The following is a 22387-nucleotide window of genomic DNA, read 5'->3' as shown; positions in this document are numbered from 1 at the left end:
CCAACTTAACTGCCGTGTACCGTGGTACGTGTCGCTTGCTTGAACGTAAACATTCCATCATGCCGAAGCCCTTGCACAAAGATGCAAAGCAAATGGTCGCTAATTTAGTGGACTATTTTGCTAAAGAACGCCATAACGGGGGACCTCTTTTACCACTAACAGCTGTTCAAGACGTAAGTAGGTGTATTTTATTATAGTTACAAATGCAGTTACATTGTGCAGAGGGTTGCTGCTGCTCTCGGTGTATGTGTGAGAACAGTGAACTCCGTGGTACAGCAAATAAAAATCGGAGAAGGTGTACATTCTCCCAAGAAAAAGAGACCCCGAAAAAAGCCGGTGTGTGATATTAGCACTTCGGAGCAGTGTGCTATTCGAGAATGTTTATATGGAATGGTCGAAAAAAGTATGAATTTGATGCGCACGCCTTATAGATACTAACGATTATTTTACAGAAATACATGTTACACGATCATCATTACTTGACTGCTTGAAGGAGAAACATATATTTGAGGGTTCTGTGAGCTCATTGGGAAGAATTTTACATTCTATTGGGTTTCGTTATTCTCCAACAAATGTACGGAAGCGTCTTATGGAATTACAACATGTTGTTCATGCAAGAACCAAATTCTTACGTGAATACGTGCACAATCAGCAGAACCCAAATCCTTTGCAATGTGTATATCTTGATGAAACATGGATATTTGAAAATGGTTCGGTAGTTAGGTCATGGCAAGATGATAGTGTCAAAAGTATCAGGACGTTCAAAATAGAAGGGAAAAGGTAGTAATGTGTCAGTTTCATGTTAGTTATTTATTTGTCTCATTATATTTTAGGTATATTGTATTACATGCAGGTACAAGCAATGGATTTATTGATGAAGCAGCGCTGGTATTTTCTTCTAATACCAAAAATCCAGACTATCATGGCGAAATGAATCAACAGAATTTTCTCAAGTGGTTTGAAAATCAATTGCTTATGAAGCTCGAGGAACCATCACTGATTATTATGGACAATGCTAGCTACCACAGTACCCTTGCAAACAAATGTCCCAATGGTTCATGGAAAAAAGCAGAAATTCGTGAATGGCTTGAACAACATGACATAAGTTCAGATCCACAGCTGTTAAAAACGGAACTTCTTCATTTGGTTGCACAGTAATGCATATACTATTCTCTATAGTTTCATTTAAAATGTTATGTTTTTCAGAAACAAACCTCCAAAAACGTATGTTGCCGATGAATTGGCCCACCAGTATGGCCATAGAGTATTACGATTGCCGCCATATCATTGTGTGTTTAACCCTATTGAAAATATTTGGGGAATTGCTAAAAGTTATTATTCCAAACACATTGGGCGTGAGGGTTATGGTCAGAAAAATGCAGTGGCAATGTGGAAAGAAGCGTTAGCACATGTCACGCCCACAATGTGGAAAAATACTGTTGACCATACGAATAAAATAATACAGGAGTGGTGGGAACGGGAATTATTATTTGACCGTGAAGAGATTGCGCCGCTCATAATCGACATTAACGAAGATTCAGATTATAGTTTTAGTGATTATGACAGTGAAGATGATAATACTGCAGAGGGCATTCAGCCACTGTAATATGTAGGTTATTTTCCATTACCATCCTAATTGATTGCACTAACGGCATGTTCTGCTGATGTCTTTTATAATCACACTATCACTTCACTGGCCAAATATACAGATCACTGGTCAGACGAAGACACCTACTTATTATTATTTATACTTTACTTTTGTATCTATTCCATGTCAATAATAGTTATTTACGCAATAAGTGGGATACACACATTATTATCGCACGCACATGGAAATTGCGCAAACGAGGGCGTCAGCCCGAGTTTTGCGTAACCATGTAAGTGCGATAGTAGTGTATCCCACGAATTGTGTACAAAATTTTATGTACAACTGTTGAATTTTTTATAAATAAAACATTTTTGCTGCTTTCAATCATGGACTAACAACTCTCGATCAAAATGTTGTGAATATTAATTAAAAGAAGCAGCTGCATCTCATTGTTCAAAATGATGGCAACGTACTTAGCAACAGTGTAAACAGTAAACAAATTTTGGTTTTGAATATTTTGTTACTAAATCATCAGAATGAGTGCTTCAGAAGATCTGCCTTTAGTTGCTTTGGATGTTATTTCTGGTCTTGTTCCTCAGAAATCACGCGAAAAATATCAGCTGGCGTTTGAACGATATGCAAAATGGTGCAATGAAAACACTTCCTACATTAGTTCGTCGTCAACGACCCCACAATTATCAACTGAATCTGATGACATTAATTTGTTTCACTGTAAGAGTTGTATTATCAATGTATATATATAACAATAATAAATAGCAGGTCTCTTTGATTCTTTTGTATTCATGGATGTGTGTCCGATTTGACATATTATCGCACGCGTGCGGTTATCTAAAAATTATCGCACGCGTGCGATAATCTCAAACATTACGTTGTCCCAGTGAGTGCGATTTATAAGATATATCCCACGGTTGTATATAAAGTAACTTATTCTGTAGATGTGAATAATGTGTGAAATAATGAACGTTCCTAAAGCTGGTCATTCACGTTCCAACGCCGCAGTAGGATTGTACTGGATACAACTGCTGTACTATTCTGCTGAAAAGCAGCAGTAAACACACGTTACGACCTTGCAGTTAAAAATTTGCGAACGTGGTGGCAACATGTCCGAAGAAAGTGAACTTTTATACCTGCTTTCACGGTTTGTATAACGTACACTGTCCACACAAGATCAAATTGCCATCCAATAGAACACGATTGTACTGCTGCAGACAGACTTGTTTACCAACCGTCCACATCCAACTGATTTGCTTGATCGCATACAGACGTTCAAAAACACTTCAATTTCGTCATATCCAACACAACTGCGGCGTTGGAACGTGAGTGGCGGGCTTCAGTGACTAGGAACACGTGAAAGGGGTTACAGTCATGATCTTTCCTGTGCCTGTGTTTGTAATTTACAGTACCTATGCAGCGTACTGCATGCCCTTGTGTGCTCAAACACTGCACGTGTAGCTTATTTCTTAACTGTTGCTTCACACTAACGTTCTTCTCATGCTATAATCATAAATAGAACAAACCAAAACAATAACAAGCCGACATGTTTGTTGACAGTTCAAACCGATTCATTTGTGTGATAAACGTGGTAGACGCATGACGTCATTTTGAGTCCATGACGTGTACGCATTGCTTCGTGATCCTGAGTATACCTATCAACAAAACGTCATCTGTCATCATCAACATGAACACGAACTTGTTAACGTGTTTGGCAACAATTTGCCTAAGTAGTTACATTTTCTTAAAATATAGAAGGAACCCAAGAAAGAGGTTTTTTTTGGAAGATCTCGAGTCAGAATATGGTGACGTTCTTTATTATACCGAAGTATACGCCGGCTGGGTAGAGGGAAGATGTTATAGCCCTTCTATAATTTGAAAAGTGAAATCCAAATTTTCATGGAAATGAAACGGAAGTCAATTCGCCAGTTAACGGACGAGGTATGGCTCTCCGAACTTGCATTTTTAGTTGACGTTTCCGAGTACTTAGATGACCTTAATGTGAATTTATAAAAAAGGGCAAAATTTATGCACGAGATGTTTGCACACATCAAGTCGTTCCAAACTAAACTTCAACTATGGGAAACTCAATTACGTGCAGAAAATACTTACCATTTTCCTACACGGACCAATATTTAGAACACACCTTACGAATTGGGTCGACTTCTCTTAGTGCTGATATTGAGAGCATGATAAAAAATATTCAATAGCAGAAATCCCACTAGTGTACTTGCTAATACGATTGAATAATTATGTTTTTCTACGACTATCAAATAATATGCCCAGTAGCGGTGCATTTCCTCTTAAATAACAATACTCGTTATCCACAGCTTCCATTATTCACGGTCATCCAGCCAATCAGAGCAACTTACCATTATTATTCACATGTAATGCCACCAATCACGTGAGGGCTTTTTCATTATTCACTTTGTCACCTAAATCGCAGTCGCATCTCAAATGCCACAACTATGACAATAAACAAAACAATAACACTATATCAAAAAGCAAAATAGAATTTTGTCCTATTAAGTATTTAATTTAATTTTGGGTGAATTTGTTCAAAAATGGAGAGCGATGACGAAATGGTGGAGGTATGGACACCGCCAGAGGTGTTGCAGGCCGCAGAAGCCTGCACAAAAAGTTTATGCCACCAAAATCAAAATCGAAATATGAGTTTGTCCACAAACAGTTTATGGACTGGAGAAAAAACAGTACTATACAATCTTTATTGAAAAATGTTTTACTAGCTTATTTCGGAAAACTGGCAGACAAATACAAATCGTCTTCCCTGTGGTCACGGTATTCCATGTTGAGAAGTACATTAAATTAAACCACAATGTCAGCACAGAAAGTTATCCAAAGCTTCGAGCCTTTCTTAAACGAAAAAGTGATAGTTATTATGCAAAAAAAGCCAAAACCTTTGCTGTAGATAACATAACTCAATTTATTGCTAAAGCCCCAGATGAAATTTATCTTGCAACTAAGGTAAACCATCCACCATTTTAATTACTGCTAGTTAATAAAATTTTTTGAGGGTTGCATTAATCATGGGCATAATGGGTGCTTGCAAAAATCGGCACCATCTATAGAGTAGTCAATTTTGGTAATGATAGTACGATCTTTAAAGATTCAGCTTTTGGTATTGTATCAGAAAATGGTAATTTAAATATTCAGCGTACTAATGCAAATGATGTTTTCGTGGCTGATGAAGCATCCCATGAAGTCGTGCATTATGAGACCATTTCCTGGATCTAATTTTACCATTACACAAGGTATTTTTGACAACAGGCTATCACGTGCCTGACGCTGTACTAAAAATACATTTGGGGTTTTAGCAGTGCGATGGAGAATTTTATATAATAATATAAATTCTTCTATGGAAACTGTTGACACAATAGTCAAAACATGCATGGTCAAACATAATTTTGTGAAGATGGGGAATGGAGACGAGAAATTTAGCTTTTGCGGTCTGTGAGATGATTGAGGGCAAATAATGCAGCACGTTGCCTTTATTAATTGAGAGACAAGTTTGCACATTATTTCACAACAGAGGAGGAACGTATACCGTGGCAGTGGGAGAAGATGAATGCTAGCAGAAACCTACATTGAGAGATTTTTAAAAATAAAATGTTGTATTATTAATTATTATCAAAATATATAAACTACTAGAAAACATTTTCTCCTTCTTTTACATTCACAAAATAAAAGCTGATATTTTGATTAACTGAGGCAACTATCCCTATTTTACCCCATATATATAACACCGCTATAGCGATTTTCCAGTATTACGCTCGTTCTCCTCACAAATTTAATAACATCTTAATATGTATGTTTGGTTTTAGTTTCAGAAATTGCTGACGATAGCATACCGCATGTGGTTGGTGATCTAAGAATCCTCGATATTGCGAAATTTCGCATTTGGATACATTTGGAACGCATATAATGTACTCCATTTCTATCTTTCAAAGACGGTAAAGTTGATTTATCTTTCACAGCAGTATTGCACAAAGGTAAGTTTAGATTCTATTTGTTTATTGTTGGCGAGACATAGAGCGGATTTATCCAACAGATTCTTGAAGATTTAAAAGGAAATCGCATTAATGAAAATCTTCTCAATTTTAACCTGTTGCAGAAACTCCAGTCAATGAAGGAATAGTGGCGTTACTGGCCCGTCCTAGATATGGAACTACTATTAATTGCCAAGTGAATGTTTATGGGGGTGCACAGATTTGTTACAATCACAGTCACTGCCCACTAAGCAAGAGACGTAAATGAAACATTACAAAAAATCTCTTAAACGTAACATTTGTAAACAATATTTGAAACTATTAAGACACGCTTCATAAACGATATTTGTAATACGTTTCATTTGGTACCCAGTCTGAATCGTATTAGGGATGTGCGATTCGAATCGATTCTTTACGGGATCGATATTTCAAGGAGCGATCTCCGATTTTTTGAATCGATTTTTAATGCCACGATTTTTAAACAGATCGATTCTAGAAGGACGAGATCGAGAATTTTCGTTTCAAAAAATTGAAAAATTACCATACTCAGTGCCAGTTGACAGTTTTTTAGTTTTGTTGTTGTTACGGTGTTGGTATTGTTGACGCGGTGCTGCTGAATGGTTGGCAATTGACAACCTTGCGCTTGCGTTTTGGTGGCTTTGCTTAATGAACACAAAGGAAAGCACAGGCCACAAAGTATCTGACTGTAATCTGTATATGTCTCTCTCTCTCACTGGTTTTTCTTCGGTTAGACAGTGATAGAGTACCAACAAAAACTGAATCTACAGCGCACTACGCATTATACTAAAAAATTTCACATTTCGTACGTTAAAAGCAGTTAAATTCCTGTAACAAATTTTGGTGCTCTGCGTAATGATGTTATTTTAATTTGGTCAAAGAAAGTGAAGAAGTAAGTAGTTTTAACTGTTGTCCAGTATTTACGTCATTTTATATTTATTGGCTTTTAATTAGGCTAGGTTAAAGCAAATTTTATTCGTTCTAGTAATGAGCAGCAACGTATGGAAATATTTTGTTAAATCACCAAAATCAAGCCCATCAAGTAAAATAGGAGGGCAGTGCAAACTATGTTTTCAACATGTAAAAACGTCAGGAAACAGTACCAATTTAATAAACCATCTTAAGAGAAAACATCCGGACATTGACATTCTTAAGAGTAACGAAACCTTAGAGACTGAATTGACTGAAAAGCGTAAGAAACCGCAACTGGTAATTTTACAGTTTTTACAATTTAAAAAATGTAACTTTGCCTATCTTTATAGGATGAAGACAACAGTTCTGTGGAACATGACACAAACGTAGATAAACTAAAACTGACTGATCCATGCACTCCAAATAAGTCATTGTCGACAGCATCCACGATTACGTTACGAGGTACACCTGATGGTTCCAGTTATTTAACTAGTTGCAACATTGTAGAATTTAATGAAAGCTCAAGTGACACTAGTTCCGATTTATGGTTATCGACAAAGCATAAGCAGCCTACAATAGCTGCGAAATTTTCTCAAATAAAATCATTCGCAGGTATGAAATATTAGTTTCATATTTTATAATTGTAGTATGTACATATATATAAACGCAAATTTGTAGATGGGGGGTGTAAAAGCAGCTAAAATTACCAACGCCATTGTGTATATGATAGTTAAAGATAACTATCCATTAATGACTACCGAAAAAGCTGGCTTTCAATATTTAATGAACATTACTGTACCCTTCTATAAAGTTCCTGGTCGTAGGGCAATAACCACACTAATAAATGAAAAATACGATGTTTTGTCAGGTATTTTAAAGGAAAATGTGTTGTCAAAAGCTCCGTGTATAACAATAACCACAGACGTGTGGACGGAAATGCTCACCACAACCAGTTTTTTAGGCGTTACTGTGCACTTTTATATGAATCATGCTTTACATTCCATACACATTGGAGTGACTGAGTTACAGTGCAGTCATACAGCATATAACTTGACAGAATATTTAATAAGAATTTGTGATGAATGGAAAATTGATTTATCAAAGGTGTCGGCGGTCGTAACGGATAATGGTGCTAACATTGTTAAAGCAGTTACTGACTTATTTGGTAAGAACAAACATCTCCCTTGCTTTGCTCATACGATCAACCTAGTAGTCACGAAATCTCTTGGTGAAGAACCGCTTAAAAACATAATTGAAGCAGTTAAATCAATAATTACATTTTTTAAACAAAGCGTTACAGCTAATGACGACTTTAAGAAGATGCAGCCTGCAGATAAGTTTCTCAAATTAATTCAGTCGGTCCCTACGCGTTGGAATTCCATATATTATATGATAGAAAGGTTTATTAATGTCAAAGATTATGTAGCACCGGTTCTGCTAAGACATAGAAAAGCTCCTAGAATAGTGTCTGCTGAAGAAATAGATATTCTAAAAGAACTGATTATATTGCTTCAACCATTTGAAGAAGTTACCAAAGAAATATCAGGTCAGGGATATGTAACCAGTAGCAAAGTAATTCCGATGGTTAACTGTGTTTTAAAAAAGCTGAATACTTTATTACCAATGACTTCAGAAGGAATTTTACTGAAACACAACATTATTAAGGAAATGGAAAAGCGATTTAGTAAAATTGAAGAAGTGAAACTGCTGGCAATATCGACAATTTTAGATCCTCGTTTTAAAAAAATTCATTTTGACAAACCCACAGCTTGTGCTCAAGCTACTTCTGATATAAATAAATGCTTGTTTGAAGATAATGGTCATGAAACGGAGACACACTTACCACAAAAGATAAAGAATACTGAGTCACCGAGTATTTGGATCTTTCATGAACAATTAATTCAGCAAAATGAGATTCCACACAGTTCAAGGTCATCATTGGAGAATAACTTCAAATATTACCTAACTCAGCCTGTTGTGCCCTTTAACAATGACCCGTTTCAATTTTGGGAAAACTACGCAAACATAACAAAACGATTGGTGAGTACTGCCCATAGGTTTCTCTGAATTGTTGCGACATCAGTACCATCAGAAAGACTGTTCTCACTGGCTGGGCTGATAAAAACGCCGAATAGAAGCAAACTAAGCGGTGACAAATTGTCCAAACTACTTTTTTTGCAGTCATTGGATGACAAATACTGGGACTTATAAGTTAGTTTTGTTTTTGTTTCAAAAAATGTGATTTTGTTTATTTTATGTTATGCATAATGAAATGTTCAGTTTAATGTTATATTTTTTTATTTGTGTTAAATAAAAAAATTAAAAATATACTCCTATTTTGTTGATTAAAGTATGCCGATTTTTTGCATATCGATATTTTCAGATCCGATTTTTTATAAGATCGATATGTTTTTTCTCGATTCAATATCGATACAAGAATCGATTTTTATTCAGGTTCGGCGCATCCCTAAATCGTATTTTAGGAAACTAAAATAACCTGTATGGACAGTGCGCGGGCGCCACCGTTAGTCGCGGGATGGCGGGATTCGCACGTGCTGCAGTGAAAAAACAGTTTGAGTGCAATTATAGTGAACCAAGAGTTATAAGGTTATATGGCCATCATAAAATCATCCCATTGTGTCGAAGTTAAGTTGTTTACAATAGAAAAGGTTTTAGGGTCGTAAATAACGTGTCCACTGCAGCTCGACTGGCTCTTGTGGTTTCGTTCAGGGGCGGCTTTCACTAAATATGAAAATCCACCACTCCACTACTTCTTTACTACCTGCAGCCGCTGAGGGTTCCGAAATAACCACTCGCTTTGAAAGCCGGCCCTGTTAAATATGAGCAAGAAATGTTTAGAAGATGATTTATTGCCAACCGGTAAGCTTAGTGTGAACCACACAAAGGGGGTATTTATTTGCGATCAACTACTTTTATGATGGCCATATAACCTTATAGCTCTTGGTTCACTATAGTTATACTTAGTTATTTGCTTTACTTACCTACTTGCACACATTCGTCAAATGGCTGGGCAATCCGAAACTGGCTATTTGGTAAGTAGCTTTTTTATATCGATATTGTTTAATTATTTCACAATATCTACTGATTGCATAACCTCAAAAAAATTTACCGGGTGTTTGCAAATTCCAAGTAATACAAGTACAATTGTACGTATAAGATTAATTTCAGTTTGACGTATTTGGGTGCGGTATTTTTACAGTACAAAATATATACAGATCGAAAATATGGATAGAAAATTTTACTTTAAAACGAAACGACACATCAGAAGAATTGTTGCAAGGGAAAAATCTAAATTTAACTCTCTAAACAAAATTGAAGCGAATCCTCATATTCAGAGGGATAGAACTGAATATACTAAACCTGCAAGTGATACCCATTGTTGTGAAAACGCAAATTCAAATAATATAGTTCACTTAAATGCAGGAAGAACAGTTCATGATTATACAAATTATAATTTAGCTGAGTCTTCATTGATCTCAGGTAGTGCAGAAACATCAATTGATTCAAATAAATCTCACAGTTTTGGAACGGGCAGATTGAATTTTGAAAACAAGATAAAAATATGGCTTTTAAAATATCGTCACTTATTAACACAAACGTGTATGAACGATTGAATTGGAATTTGTCGTGAATTTGGCTTTCATCAGTTTCCAAAAGACGTGAGGACTGTTATTCGTACGCCAAAATCAGACATTTTTGATATATCTGGAGGAAAATATGGACATCTCGGAGTCGAAAATAGCATAAAGAAAATTTTTGAAAATATAAGTTCCCCTGAGAATCTTTTTATTGATCGAATTAGACCGTTGTCCTGTAATATTGACGGTCTTCCATTATGTAAGAGCTCTAGCAGCCAATTTTGGCCAATTTTATTGTCAGTAGATTCCAAAGATTCTGCTCTAAATAAACCTTTCATGGCTGGATTATACCATGGTTTAAACAAACCAAACTCTTTAATGTTTTTGGATATGTTTATTGACGAGTTAGAAGATTTACAGTTACGCGGGTTATCTATCAATAATGAACAATTTTTTCCAAAAATTTCAAAAATAATATGTGATGCACCAGCCAAAGCTTCATTCTTGGAGTAAATGAACACACCGGGTATCACGGTTGTACTAAGTGCATGCAAGAAGGAGAAGTAATTAAAAGTAGAATGACGTTTCCTGAAACTAGTAACAATCCTAGGACAGATGAAAATTTTAAGAACAAAGTCGACGAAAATTACCATAAAGTTAACATCCACAGTCCTTTTGAAAGATTAAACATTGGATTAGTGTCTCAAGTGCCACTAGACTACATGCACTTGGTGTGCCTAGGTGTTTTTAAGCGGTTGTTAATTTTTTGGATTAAAGGCGCTAAAGATGTACGAATGAAACAAATAGACCTTGAAGCAGCGTCTGCAGATTTAGTCAACAATTTTAGACAATGTGTTCCTAAGGAATTTTCTCGCCTACCTAGAGACTTACATGATGTTGACAGATTCAAAGCAACAATATTTAGACAAATTTTGTTGTATTCCGGACCAACGATATTTAAAAACCGTATTTCTCGTTCACAATATGTACATTTTATGTCTTTGCATTGTGCAATTCGTATTCTTTGTTCCCCTGATTTGTTGAAAAATTACTCTGAGTATGCAAATGAGTTGTTACAATATTTTGTGGAAAACTATGGTATTTAATACGGAAACGAATACATTACACATAATGTGCACAATTTAGTTCATTTAGTACACGATTGTAAAAATCATGGAACGTTAGATGATTTTGGTGCCTTCAAATTTGAAAATTATTTGTAACTGAAAAAAACTATTAAATTTTCTCGTCATCCCTTAAAACAGGCGATTAATAGGTGTAACGAACAATGGAGTAACTACATCTTTAATAATGAAAAAGTAATTTTGCAACAGGAAACCGAGACGAATTTCACTCTGTGCATTGAGGGAACCTTTTATAAACGTCTACTTTTTCAAACATTTGAAATTATTGTAAATAATAAAGATAACTATGTATTATCTAACGATGGAATGTTTTATGCTGTTGAGTTTATATGTCAGGAAATTAGTTCGAACAGAATATTCGTTTTTGGGAGACAATTTCGAACGATTAAAGAATATTAGACTGACCCATGTAATTCGCATCGGGTCTTCAATATTTGTAGTTGCAGAAGATATGTCTCATTCCTTAACAAAATTGTCTATAGAGAATATTAAACAGAAGTGTATAAAATATACGTTTGACAACGAAAACATATTAATTATAATTTTACATTATGAAAATAATGAAATTACATAAGTAAAATAATAGTTAGCAATTATTTCAATTAATATATGTACATAAGGTTTTATTTATACTTTTTATATATCAGATTTATTTATTATTTATATTGGACTAATTTTATTAGTTGCTTTAAAGTGTTCTTTACGTAATTTGTAAGTAACCACGATTTGTCGCGTCTAATACTACAAAAATTTTATGTTGTTACAGCCCGAGAAACAATGGTCGGTTGTACATTTCCTTGCAACTAATACAGTTGCGTCGGTCCCTAATAACTGGATTAAAAAAATTGAAGATCAGTTTTATTGCTATTGGCCAGAGGGAGATAAAGACGTATCAAAAAAGGTAAAAAAGTATTATTCGCCCGATAGTACATGGCACTTCCTTGAAGTAAGAGTGCTCAAACAGTGTGGTAAGATTTCTAATCACATCGAAAGTATCTGTTAATACAGTTTTTTTTTAAGATACGTACGACGAAACCAGGAGATATGAACGACGTGTGGAAAATGAATCTAATACAGATATAGAAAATGGTATAATGATTTTTTTTTTTTTAATTTTGACGTCTTAATTGTTAAGGGTTGTTATAGAGAGACCGTTGGGACGGGTCCGCAGAAAGTTAAAGGTAAAAAGAGATTCCAATTTTGTGGAGGACATTCCACCACCTCCTAAAATTCAATGTTTAACATCGCAAAATGAAGTTACTACTGCTTCTGAAGGTGAGTAAAAAGTAACTGCATAGAATAAATACAGTTAAATTGGTACCTGCAATTTTCTAGGCAACGACAACGAAAATGAAATAGAAGGCGAATATTTGGTTACACAACCCGTTGGGTTATTGGTTCAAGCTAGTGCAACAGGGAATGGTAATTTTTTTTATAAAATTTGTGATATTTTGTTCAAAGTATGTACATTTCTTTCTGCCGAAGGTGAAGGTCATTCAGTGGTTAGTGCATCAACAATAACCGCAAGTTCAACATCATCATTAAATTCCCGTAATGCCCGTATTGTTGGTACTTTTTAGATGATATGTTTTAAAAAATAATGTTTGTAGAAGCTGAATGCCAGATATATGCTGCGATAATTGAAGTGAAGGAATTAGTTAAAAAGAAATCAAACAGTCGTTACAAAATCAAAGCTTAATAACAGCCGTTACAACTTTTGAAACAGTGTCTAAAGAACCTTTTAAAAAGTTTCGCAAACTATTAGCCTACGAAAAAGTATTAGAATGCGATGTGGGTCATCAACAACAGTTAGCAAGTATTATATGTGAATGGTTTTTAATCTACTCATATTTTATTTTTAGGAGGCTTTGTTGTTTTTGCTTGGGGATTCATCCAAAATAGACATGATCAAAACAGGTTTGAGACGATTGTTTACAAATAAACTTAGTGTAAAATGTTCATGGTTAGGCAGGAACCAGAAATACCCCATTTATCAGTTACTAAGCGTTGCAGCATTAAAAGGTGACATTTTATCTGAAAACGTAATATTTTCTTAACCTTATAATTTTAGCTGCTGTACGAAAGCGCTTTACTGATTTATCTGATTTTTTGTTTGAAGACACTATTAAATTATGGTTTCGTCAAGCGGGCCTAAGATATTCCAGGGAGTGTGCAAAGGCCCCGGAGCAGCAGTTTCAATAACTAATATTTTTGCTGTTTCACTTGTGAAGAACTTTTTTGTTTTTTTTTATCTACATTGTACCTAGAATAGAAGTTTCTATTTTGAATATTGTTTATTTTTTTATGTTAAATATATTAAATTTTCTAATTTAGAATTTTTGTTATCTTCAACGTCCCAAAGCCTACCCAAACATTACATCAAAGAAACGTTCCTCGTATGTCGATATGAATACGTATCATCTATGTATACATATGCAACGTTTCTTACGGCGGACATGTGTGTTCTGTTGAGTTAACAAATACGTTTCTGTTGTGAAACAGCCAATGTTTCATAGTTTCAATGTTTCATTACAGAAACGGTTTTGTTACCGAATTTTGTTTAGTGGGTGAATCCTAACATCAAATGTTTTAGCGACTTATTGGTAGCAAAAAATCAAAATCTTCTTGCTGAATCGATAATTTTAGCTTGCGGAGTCAATGAGCAAACTAGTGAGATCGAAACACCATCTGAAATACCGCATTTTAAGGCTCTAATTCAACACTGCGTCGTGGCGGAATATCGCATGCACCTAGAAATGGGAGAAAAATTAGACAGCCATGGGAAACAGGTGTTAAAAGCTTTTAAAATTTTACACAATAGGAATTTCAAGTCATGGTTGGGAACCGAATTCAGACATCCTAGTGTTAGAAACATTGCGCTAAAAATAAGACAGTTACAAAGTACCGAAGACGTTTGTAAATTCACCTGAGACCTATTACGAAGGACAGCTACAAATATCTTTCTATAAATGGCTGCTGCTGGGAAAAACTGTGCAGGGTCAGTGGTTACATTTTGTTATTCATTAAAAAAAAAAAATTGTAAACAAATTTTGAAACAAAAATATGGATTTAGGCAACGTATTGCCCGAAAATGTTAAAAATGCAGCTAGTCAAGCATTTGTTTGAATAAATAAAGCTATTTATATTTGTTGGTTTTCACATCCATTGCTTTTCAATTCCTTGCCAAACGTTGACAATTAACATGTCAAAATCGGTAAGATAATATTACCTTACCGATTTTATGGATTTTACGTACAGGCATGGCCGACTAGTATACAGATTATGGCCTGTTCAAAGGTCATGGCCGACTCCATTAATCTCTTTAGAGATTAATGGAGTCGGCCATGCAAAGGTACCATACGTGCTGCCATCTATTAATAATTCAAAAACGATAAAAGAATTATTAACACTTTTTGAAAGGCACAAAGGCATTCATACCGAAACAAACGACCATTACACGTTTTGAAATCTCATAATATCAAATCAAATTAAAATTTTACTAAATTATTAAGTGTAATTATTAATAGATGCCAACACGTATGGTACCTCTTGGACAGGCCATAATCTTTATACTAGTCGGCCATGGTACAGGATACAGCTATGGCTTTCCTATCAGCCAACTTTTACAAATGTAGAGGAAAGTCGCCTATAATGGGGTATGGGCTTAATATGGGGTACGTACGTTTTTCTTACATGTATAAAGCCCCACCTATGAATGTCACGTCATACCAACGGTTAGTCTTAATCGAAAAGCTAACCAGTTGCAGATTTCATTATAGTGAATAGTTTGAAAAAATAACCTCGAATTAAACTTGTGACGGTGTGTGAAACTTTGAGAGTGGATTTTCAAATCAAGGTAAGTGAACTTTTTGTAGCAAAGGAACGGAGCACAATATGCGAATATGCTCGTAGACATGATATAATTGCATAATAAAGTGAACCCAGTTGAAAGCGCAGTTTGTGCAATATAACATTTAAACATTTATTTCTGTAGTAAATATGCCTAAAATGGGGTATCGCTTGAAGCTTAATTTGGGGTACCCCATATTAAGACTAGATGCTAACAAAATAGTCTTTCCATTTACAGATGCCGCCAAAACGAAAAAGTTGGGATAAAATTGCCATGGTTAAAGCCATAAAAGCATGTAGGGAAAAAACAATGGGTTACAAAAAAAGCGCACGGTCATTTGGGGTACCCCAGACAACTCTAGGAAGATATGTTAAAATGAATGGGGATCCAGAACAGCTTGTTATGGAAACAAAAATGGGAAAGAAACCAATTTTTACTTCAGACCTTGAGAATCACTTAGCACAGCACTGTATGAAAATGGAAACAAAGTATTTTGGAATAACGAAGAAACATGTTTGTCGTCTTGCTTTTAGCCTGTGCAAACAACATAAAATAAAAAATCCTTTCAATTCCATAAAAGAATGTACCGGTTCAAAATGGTTCAAGAATTTTTTACAACGACATCCATTCGAAAACCTCAGGGCATATCATATGCTCGAGTAGAATACTTTTCCCCAGACAATGTTAACCTGTTTTTTCCGGTGATCGTTTATTAATAAGGGCTCTTAATGCACGATTTTAAGCAACCAAATATACACCTCAGTACTTGAAATGTCATATTTCAATAAATGTCAAAAATTAGTTTGAGTCAAGATTCAAAATGGAGAATTGTTTAGACATTGATTCTTTAACGCCTCCGGAAGTAGAACAAATAGCAAATGCGGCTTCACTAAATTTATTTCCCGATAAAAGCAAAGTGCTTTATCAAAAGACCTGTGATGAGTTTGTTGCATGGTGCGCCAGAAAGCAGGTAGTAAAGTATTCGGAATCCGCATTACTTGCATACTTTTCCGAAATTTCTCAAAAAGGCTTAATAGCAAGCTTGTGGCCAAAGTATTCTATGCTTCGGTCCACTTTAAGCATTCATCATGATTTGGACATATCCAAATTTAATAAACTAATTATGTTCATTAAGAAGCAATGAATACAATATTTTTATTAATCTCGAACCCCAACATAGGTTTGAATATACCTGTTGCATATTATGAAAATTCTCACGGAAAAGGGCAGAAGAAACGGTTTTTCTACATTGAGAGGATTATGACACTTTGACAAAATGCATTTTATGTTTAATAAGACGTTATTTGCAATTTTCTACAAAAAGCCGCGAAAATCCAATTTCTTGATTGGTGCAGATATTTCTTCATAGAACAATGGGAGTGGCTTGGCTACAATTAGCATCATTCTTTGTTTCGCTGTTGGAAGTTCCACTACGTTCGACTGTTGTTGTGGTTTTTGCTGTTTATGAAAAAACTATTCTTGTGCAGTGTCTGCTTGTGAATACTAGATAGTTCTGTGAAGTTTGTGATTAGTTTTCGCGTTTTGTTTTTGTGTTGAATTGGTGAGCTAAGTCTGAGACACCAGAAGATGGCTTCCGCCGTACCCTCGACTTCAGCTGCTGCTGGTCCTGCTGGTGATCCTGCTAAATATGCAGTGGGTGAGAGAGAGTGCCTGTTCAACCAGTGTGAGGTATGTACCTACACTTCGCGATCGTTTTATCGTTTACACGATGCCCAAGAGGCGTTATTCCGGTTCTTCTACAGCAATGGTGTTCTTCCGTGCCATTACAACTGCCCAACTTGCGGCGCTGTGCTGAAGTGGAACTCTAGTCATACCTTCCGCTGCCAGCAAAAAAACAAGAGGAACAAGAGGAAGTGCAAAACACATATCTCCGCTTTTACATCATCATTTTTTTTCTACATGCACTTGACGCCTCAACAAATTGTAGAACTTGTATGGCTTTATATTGCGAGGTCACCTCCTCGTTGTGCGTTTCTTCAGCAAGATACGGGGTTGTCGACCAGAACCTTAACAAATTGGTTCTCTTTTATGCGAGAAGTTTTCATAGCTTGGGCAGTCAATAACTCCCAAGACCTGGAGGGGGAAGGAGTAGTTGTTGAGATCGATGAAGCCAAGATTGGCAAAAGAAAATACAATCGCGGATGATATCTAGAAGGCCAGTGGGTATTTGGAGGAATTGAAAGGGGGACCAAAAATTTTTTTCTTATTGCCGTGGAAGATCGAACGGCGGACACTTTGCTTTCGATCATTCGAGAAAAAATTCGGCCTGGAACCACGATCTTCAGTGATTGCTGGAGAAGTTATGACCGCCTGGGTGAAGAAAATTACACGCACCTCACGGTCAACCACTCCATCAATTTTGTTGATCCAAACACAGGTGCCCACACCCAAAATATTGAGTGAACTTGGGTGGAAGTGAGGAAAAATGTACCCCGGTTCGGTCGCAAGAAACCACATTATGAGGGATATCTGTCTGAGTGCCTTTTCAAAATGAGATTTCCCAACTACACACAGCGCTTTCATCAGTTTTGGAAGGGGGCGGCAGAATTATATCCCGGATTGCCGCATGCTTAAGTAATGTCTGATCCTTTCAGGTAATGTTTAGTATTTTACTAACAGGATACACTTAAACTATAAAGTTGTCATGTTTATTGCAGGACTTCACTTTTGAAGTTTTAAAATTTTCCAATCATAGCGCTCTCCTATCGCTGCGGTGTTCCACATCCAACATGTGCTGCTACAAAACGGCGTGCACGATTGCTGTTCCATAAATAACGGATTGCCACGTTTTAGAGTATGTTTCCATTATTTAATTGTTTACTTTTACATTTTGATGCTATTATGTCTGCCTGTCTTTCCTTCCTTTCTTCCTTTCTTTCTTTCCCTTCTTTTCTTTGTTTCTTTCTTTATTTCTCTCTTTCTTTCTTTCTTTTTTTCTTCCTTCCCTTTCTTTCTTTCCCTTCTTTCCTTCCTTTATTTCTTTTCTTTCCTCGTCATGCAGTCACAGTGTAAAGACGTGTCAAGCAATCCCTCTGGGATTATTCTCTGCAAGAAATGTAAGGCTATGCCAGCTGCTGGGCTTACATGTATCAAGTGTAATTCTTTGAATCATCCGAGCTGCGCTAAACTATTAAGAAACGTCAAGTTTTTAAGTGAAACCACGATAATATGTTGTGATAACGCTGATGACGCAAAAACTTTGCCTAACTACGTAATAAATCTGAACTTTCCATAATGGCATTGAAGAATTAGTGCACAAGATTACTCAGCCATTGATACAACGTTTTAGTTTAAGCCGCAGTTTTTTTTTTTTGTAAAATAAGAAAAGTTTTTACAAAGTGTCGTTGAAATCAATTGAGAGAAATGAATTTAACAAAACACATCAAACCACTAGTGGGTGAAGCAGACTGGCCGATGTGGAAAAGAAAAATTAGAGACCTACTGGATTATCATGAAGGTACTTTAGATATAATTGACAACAAATTAGAGAAACCAAAGGCTCTACACAGAGCGCCACGGAAGAAAGAGAAGAGTGAATTGTATCGTAAGGCGAACAGTTACGCTAAGTCAATTATTACAGTGTACCATAAAATCATGGACAAAGAGACCGCCCATGACGCCTGAGAGGCGTTGAAGCAACAGTTTGAGGCGACGTCCAAGGACCAATTATTCAAAATCTGCACAGACTTTTTCGCATTCAATTGGGCGCCAAACGAAGACGTGTCCACGCACATTGCAAAGTAAAACAGTTTGTGGAACGAGTTAAACAACGGACTCGCAGCTAAAAACGAGAATCCGCTGCCAGATTTAATGCTAGTATTTTGCCAAACAGCTTTGAATCTTTTCGATCCAGTTGGAAGCTGTTAACTAAGGACGAAGCAAGAACGTTCGACAAGTTAACCATGCAACTGTGCATGTTTGAAAGAAATTTCAGAAGAAGTGAAGACACCGAAAAGTTCGTTCAAGAGGCGTTAGTGGTGAAATCAAATAGACAGAGACAAGGAACTCTGTGAGCCATGTATTTATGGCAAAGCACATCGACTGCCATTTGGTACAAGAAAGAGGGCTACACAGCCTGTGGAGTTGATGTCAGCTGATGTATGTGGACCGTTTGATGAATTTGACAATGTAGAAGTCAGAGAAACTCTACAAAACAACGGAATCACACAAAGGTTGACAGCACCAGACACACCTGGACAAAATGGTGGAAGTGAGCGTAAAAATCGCACAATAGTCGAGATGGCAAGGACTTTCAAGTATTCCAATCCAAACGTGAAATATCCAGAGGCAATTTGGGTGGAGTTGGTAAATACTGCAATCTATATTCTGAATAGAACTGGAAAATCGTCAAAAGAAGGAGTTTACCCGTATGAGCTATGGATGGGTAAGAAACCACGAATAAAACATCTGCGTATAATCCCAGCTGAGAAAAGAAGGAAAATGGACGAGAAAGCTGTAAAAGGATATCTGGTGGGCTACGACGGTGACGAGCGCTACAAAATATATCTAGAAGAAGGGCATAAAGTTGTGTTATCCAGAGATGTGAGATTTCAAAAGAAACTTACAGATTGTGAAGAAAAAGTCAGGGTACCATTTCAAACTCGTATAGCCTATACGGCACATCATTGATAATTCTCGTTGATGCCGTCAAACTGCTAACACGTGTCTATGTTCGCTCTGCTAAATATAAGTTCTCGATTCTTGTGGTAAAAAATGAGTGGTCCACGCAAAAATGATAACAGTGACATAGCTGAATCTGTCAAAGCAGTGTGTGAGAAAAATCTTAGTGCTGATGAGTTTTTGGACAAACTTGTTAATGCAATAGTTCGTAAATTGGAGAACACTTGGAAGCAAGAAAAGCAAGAGTATCAAGCGAAGGTGGACTTATTGCACTCTGAACTTTGTGAAACTAAGAATAAAATTGTGGACCTCGAGCAGCAACATCGATTGCCTTTTCTTCGTTTTTATGGACTTTCATTGAGTCAGGATGGTAGCAGTGATCTGCAGGAGGCTGTAAAAGTTTGCAAAAAAATACACTCTTTGGTTGATGAGTTGGATATCGATTATGTTTGCCGAGGACGTAAATCTAAAAAAGGTGAACAGCCACTTATTGTGAAATTTGCTAGGTCAAAAATTAGAAATGCGATATTTTATAACAAATCAAAGCTGAAGGGATCATTGATTGTTGCTAAAGAAGAGTTTGTACCGGCCAAGTACAAACTTCTGTTGGAAGCTGAAACTGAACTTAGAAGGGGCAGGGCCTGGACTAACCAAGGAAGGATCAGGTGAAAATTTTCCACAAATTCGAACGTGTACCGCAGGTCGAGTCATAAGCAGGCATGGGCGTACCTTTTCGTTAAGCCATTAATCTAGGTATCAAGAAACACAACTTTTTGTTCGCTTTTTATCTTATTTTAAATGGCTCTGTGTCAAAACAGCGCAAGACAAAACAGCGCGGTCATAACAGCGCAGGATATAATAGCGCTGGACAAAACAGTGCATAGTCAAAAGAGCGTTGGATAATAAAGAGCATAGCCAAAAGAGCGTGAGACAAAAAAGCGCTTTATCGTTTATGCTTAGAGATTTAGAAACTAGAAGAATTAAGGCAATTTCGTGAACATGTACTCCGACAACTAGTAATAGTAATAAAAAATGGATCTAGAAATAGTGGCCCTGTTCGGTCGATTCATTGTAGTTTGTTTGATCTTTTTTAGATAACTACACTGATTTAGCATTATTACATAGCTGTCAGACTGTCACCAAAAATAGACTTCGAAAAATCACAAAAAAATTGCAACATTCTTTTCCACAATGGCCACAAATACCGAGTTGATAGAAACCAAGTTAGCTTCTTGGAAATGCTCAAAAAGCGGACGTAAAGGTGGACTCATCACGGGCGCTGTTTATAAAAGGGAAACCACTCCACATAATCACGCAACCAGTCCTGTAGAAACTGAGGCTTTATAGGTAAAGAATACAATAAGAAAATCGGCTATGGAAAACGATGGCAAACCTAAGACGATAATATAACGTCACAGACTGAAAACGGAAAAATACACTTTTAGGAGAGTTATTGTGTGGTACCACCCGGAGTTCTCGGCCGCTCGGCTCTCGTCGGGTGTTCGGTACCACCCCCAAATTCATTCATCACCGCCCTCCTGGACGAATGGGTGGCGGACGAGAGTCACCAACAACCGGTCAACGGGCACGCGTGGCAAAAATACATAAATATTTTCATAATCAAGTATACATAATGACAAGTACATAATATCAATAAATCGTTGTTAAAAGTGCACGTCGTTCCACAAATAATAATCACTACAGTTTCCACAGTTATAGATTATTATTTAAAGTTTGTTGCTTAAAATTTATTTTTGTAATTATATTAGCAGTATTAGAAATATATTAATTGAGAATTTTTTTATACTCTGTTTAAAATGACTGCGCTGTTGTTGCCGCGCTCATTTGTACAGGCGCTCTTTCGTATTGCGCTGTTTTGTCGAACGCTATTTTGACTCGGCGCTGTTTCGGGCTGAGCTGTTTTGTCCATGCGCTCTTTTGTCCCAGCGCTATTAAGTCCGCGCTGTTTTGACCTGCGCTGTTTTGACCTGCGCTGTTTTGATACAGAGCCGATCCCAATCAGCCTGATTTGCATCTCCAAATTCCAGGGTATAGATTTCTGCATTGTGACAGAGATGGTCGTGGTGAAGGTGGTGGTATTTATCTTAAATCATCTTTTCAATATTCTGTTATTGACGTTAATTACGGTTATGAACAATTATGGATTAATGTTAATATTGAACATCTAAAGGTTGCGTTTGGAGTAATTTATAAACCACCTAGCAAAAATTCGCTTAATTTTTTACAGAACTTTGAATCTACCTTGATTGAACTTGTTCCCATAACTGATAAAACAATTTGTGTTGGAGATTTTAATATTGATTTATTACATTGTGATAGCAGAGATTCGATTTGTTTTAATAATATCTTAGAAAGTTTAAATCTTAAACAAATTATTTCAGAACCAACCAGAGTGACAAACATTCGTCCACCTTGTTACATGTAATTGTAGTATTTACTCCAAAAATGTGAGCAACAAGCACTTGATTATTTGGCGGAATTAGAGAAATTGTCCGAGAATGAATCTGATGTAGAAGAAGTTTCAATGCCTGGTACTAGTACTCACTCGGAGTTACACCCTCAGGAAGAACTGGATTCGATGACAATGATGAACC

At 36.3% G+C, this 22387-nt stretch overlaps 3 protein-coding genes across 3 annotated transcripts in view; 2 read left to right on the top strand and 1 right to left on the bottom strand.

The window, feature by feature from the left end:
- LOC135143210 (myb/SANT-like DNA-binding domain-containing protein 3) overlaps window positions 1-22387 on the bottom strand; it is a 152322-nt gene that overhangs the window by 10829 nt on the left and 119106 nt on the right. The window lies entirely within an intron of this gene.
- Window positions 5034-8656, top strand: LOC135143209 (zinc finger BED domain-containing protein 4-like). Its single transcript, XM_064075087.1, has 8 exons — window positions 5034-5067; window positions 5596-5610; window positions 5733-5867; window positions 6611-6834; window positions 6888-7040; window positions 7216-7405; window positions 7460-8577; window positions 8621-8656. The coding sequence occupies exons 1-8, from the start codon at window positions 5034-5036 to the stop codon at window positions 8654-8656; spliced, it is 1905 nt and encodes a 634-aa protein (XP_063931157.1).
- Window positions 9528-12423, top strand: LOC135143090 (uncharacterized). Its single transcript, XM_064074939.1, has 3 exons — window positions 9528-9590; window positions 12048-12249; window positions 12302-12423. Exons 1-3 carry the CDS (start codon window positions 9561-9563, stop codon window positions 12406-12408), a joined length of 339 nt encoding a protein of 112 aa, XP_063931009.1. The 5' UTR covers window positions 9528-9560; the 3' UTR covers window positions 12409-12423.

Source organism: Zophobas morio, unplaced genomic scaffold (genome assembly GCF_036711695.1).
Source record: "Zophobas morio isolate AGI-343-1 ecotype UQ-CSIRO unplaced genomic scaffold, CSIRO_AGI_Zmor_V1 ptg000058l, whole genome shotgun sequence".
Classification (NCBI taxonomy): domain Eukaryota; kingdom Metazoa; phylum Arthropoda; class Insecta; order Coleoptera; family Tenebrionidae; genus Zophobas; species Zophobas morio.
This window is presented reverse-complemented; position numbering and strand designations above follow the sequence as displayed.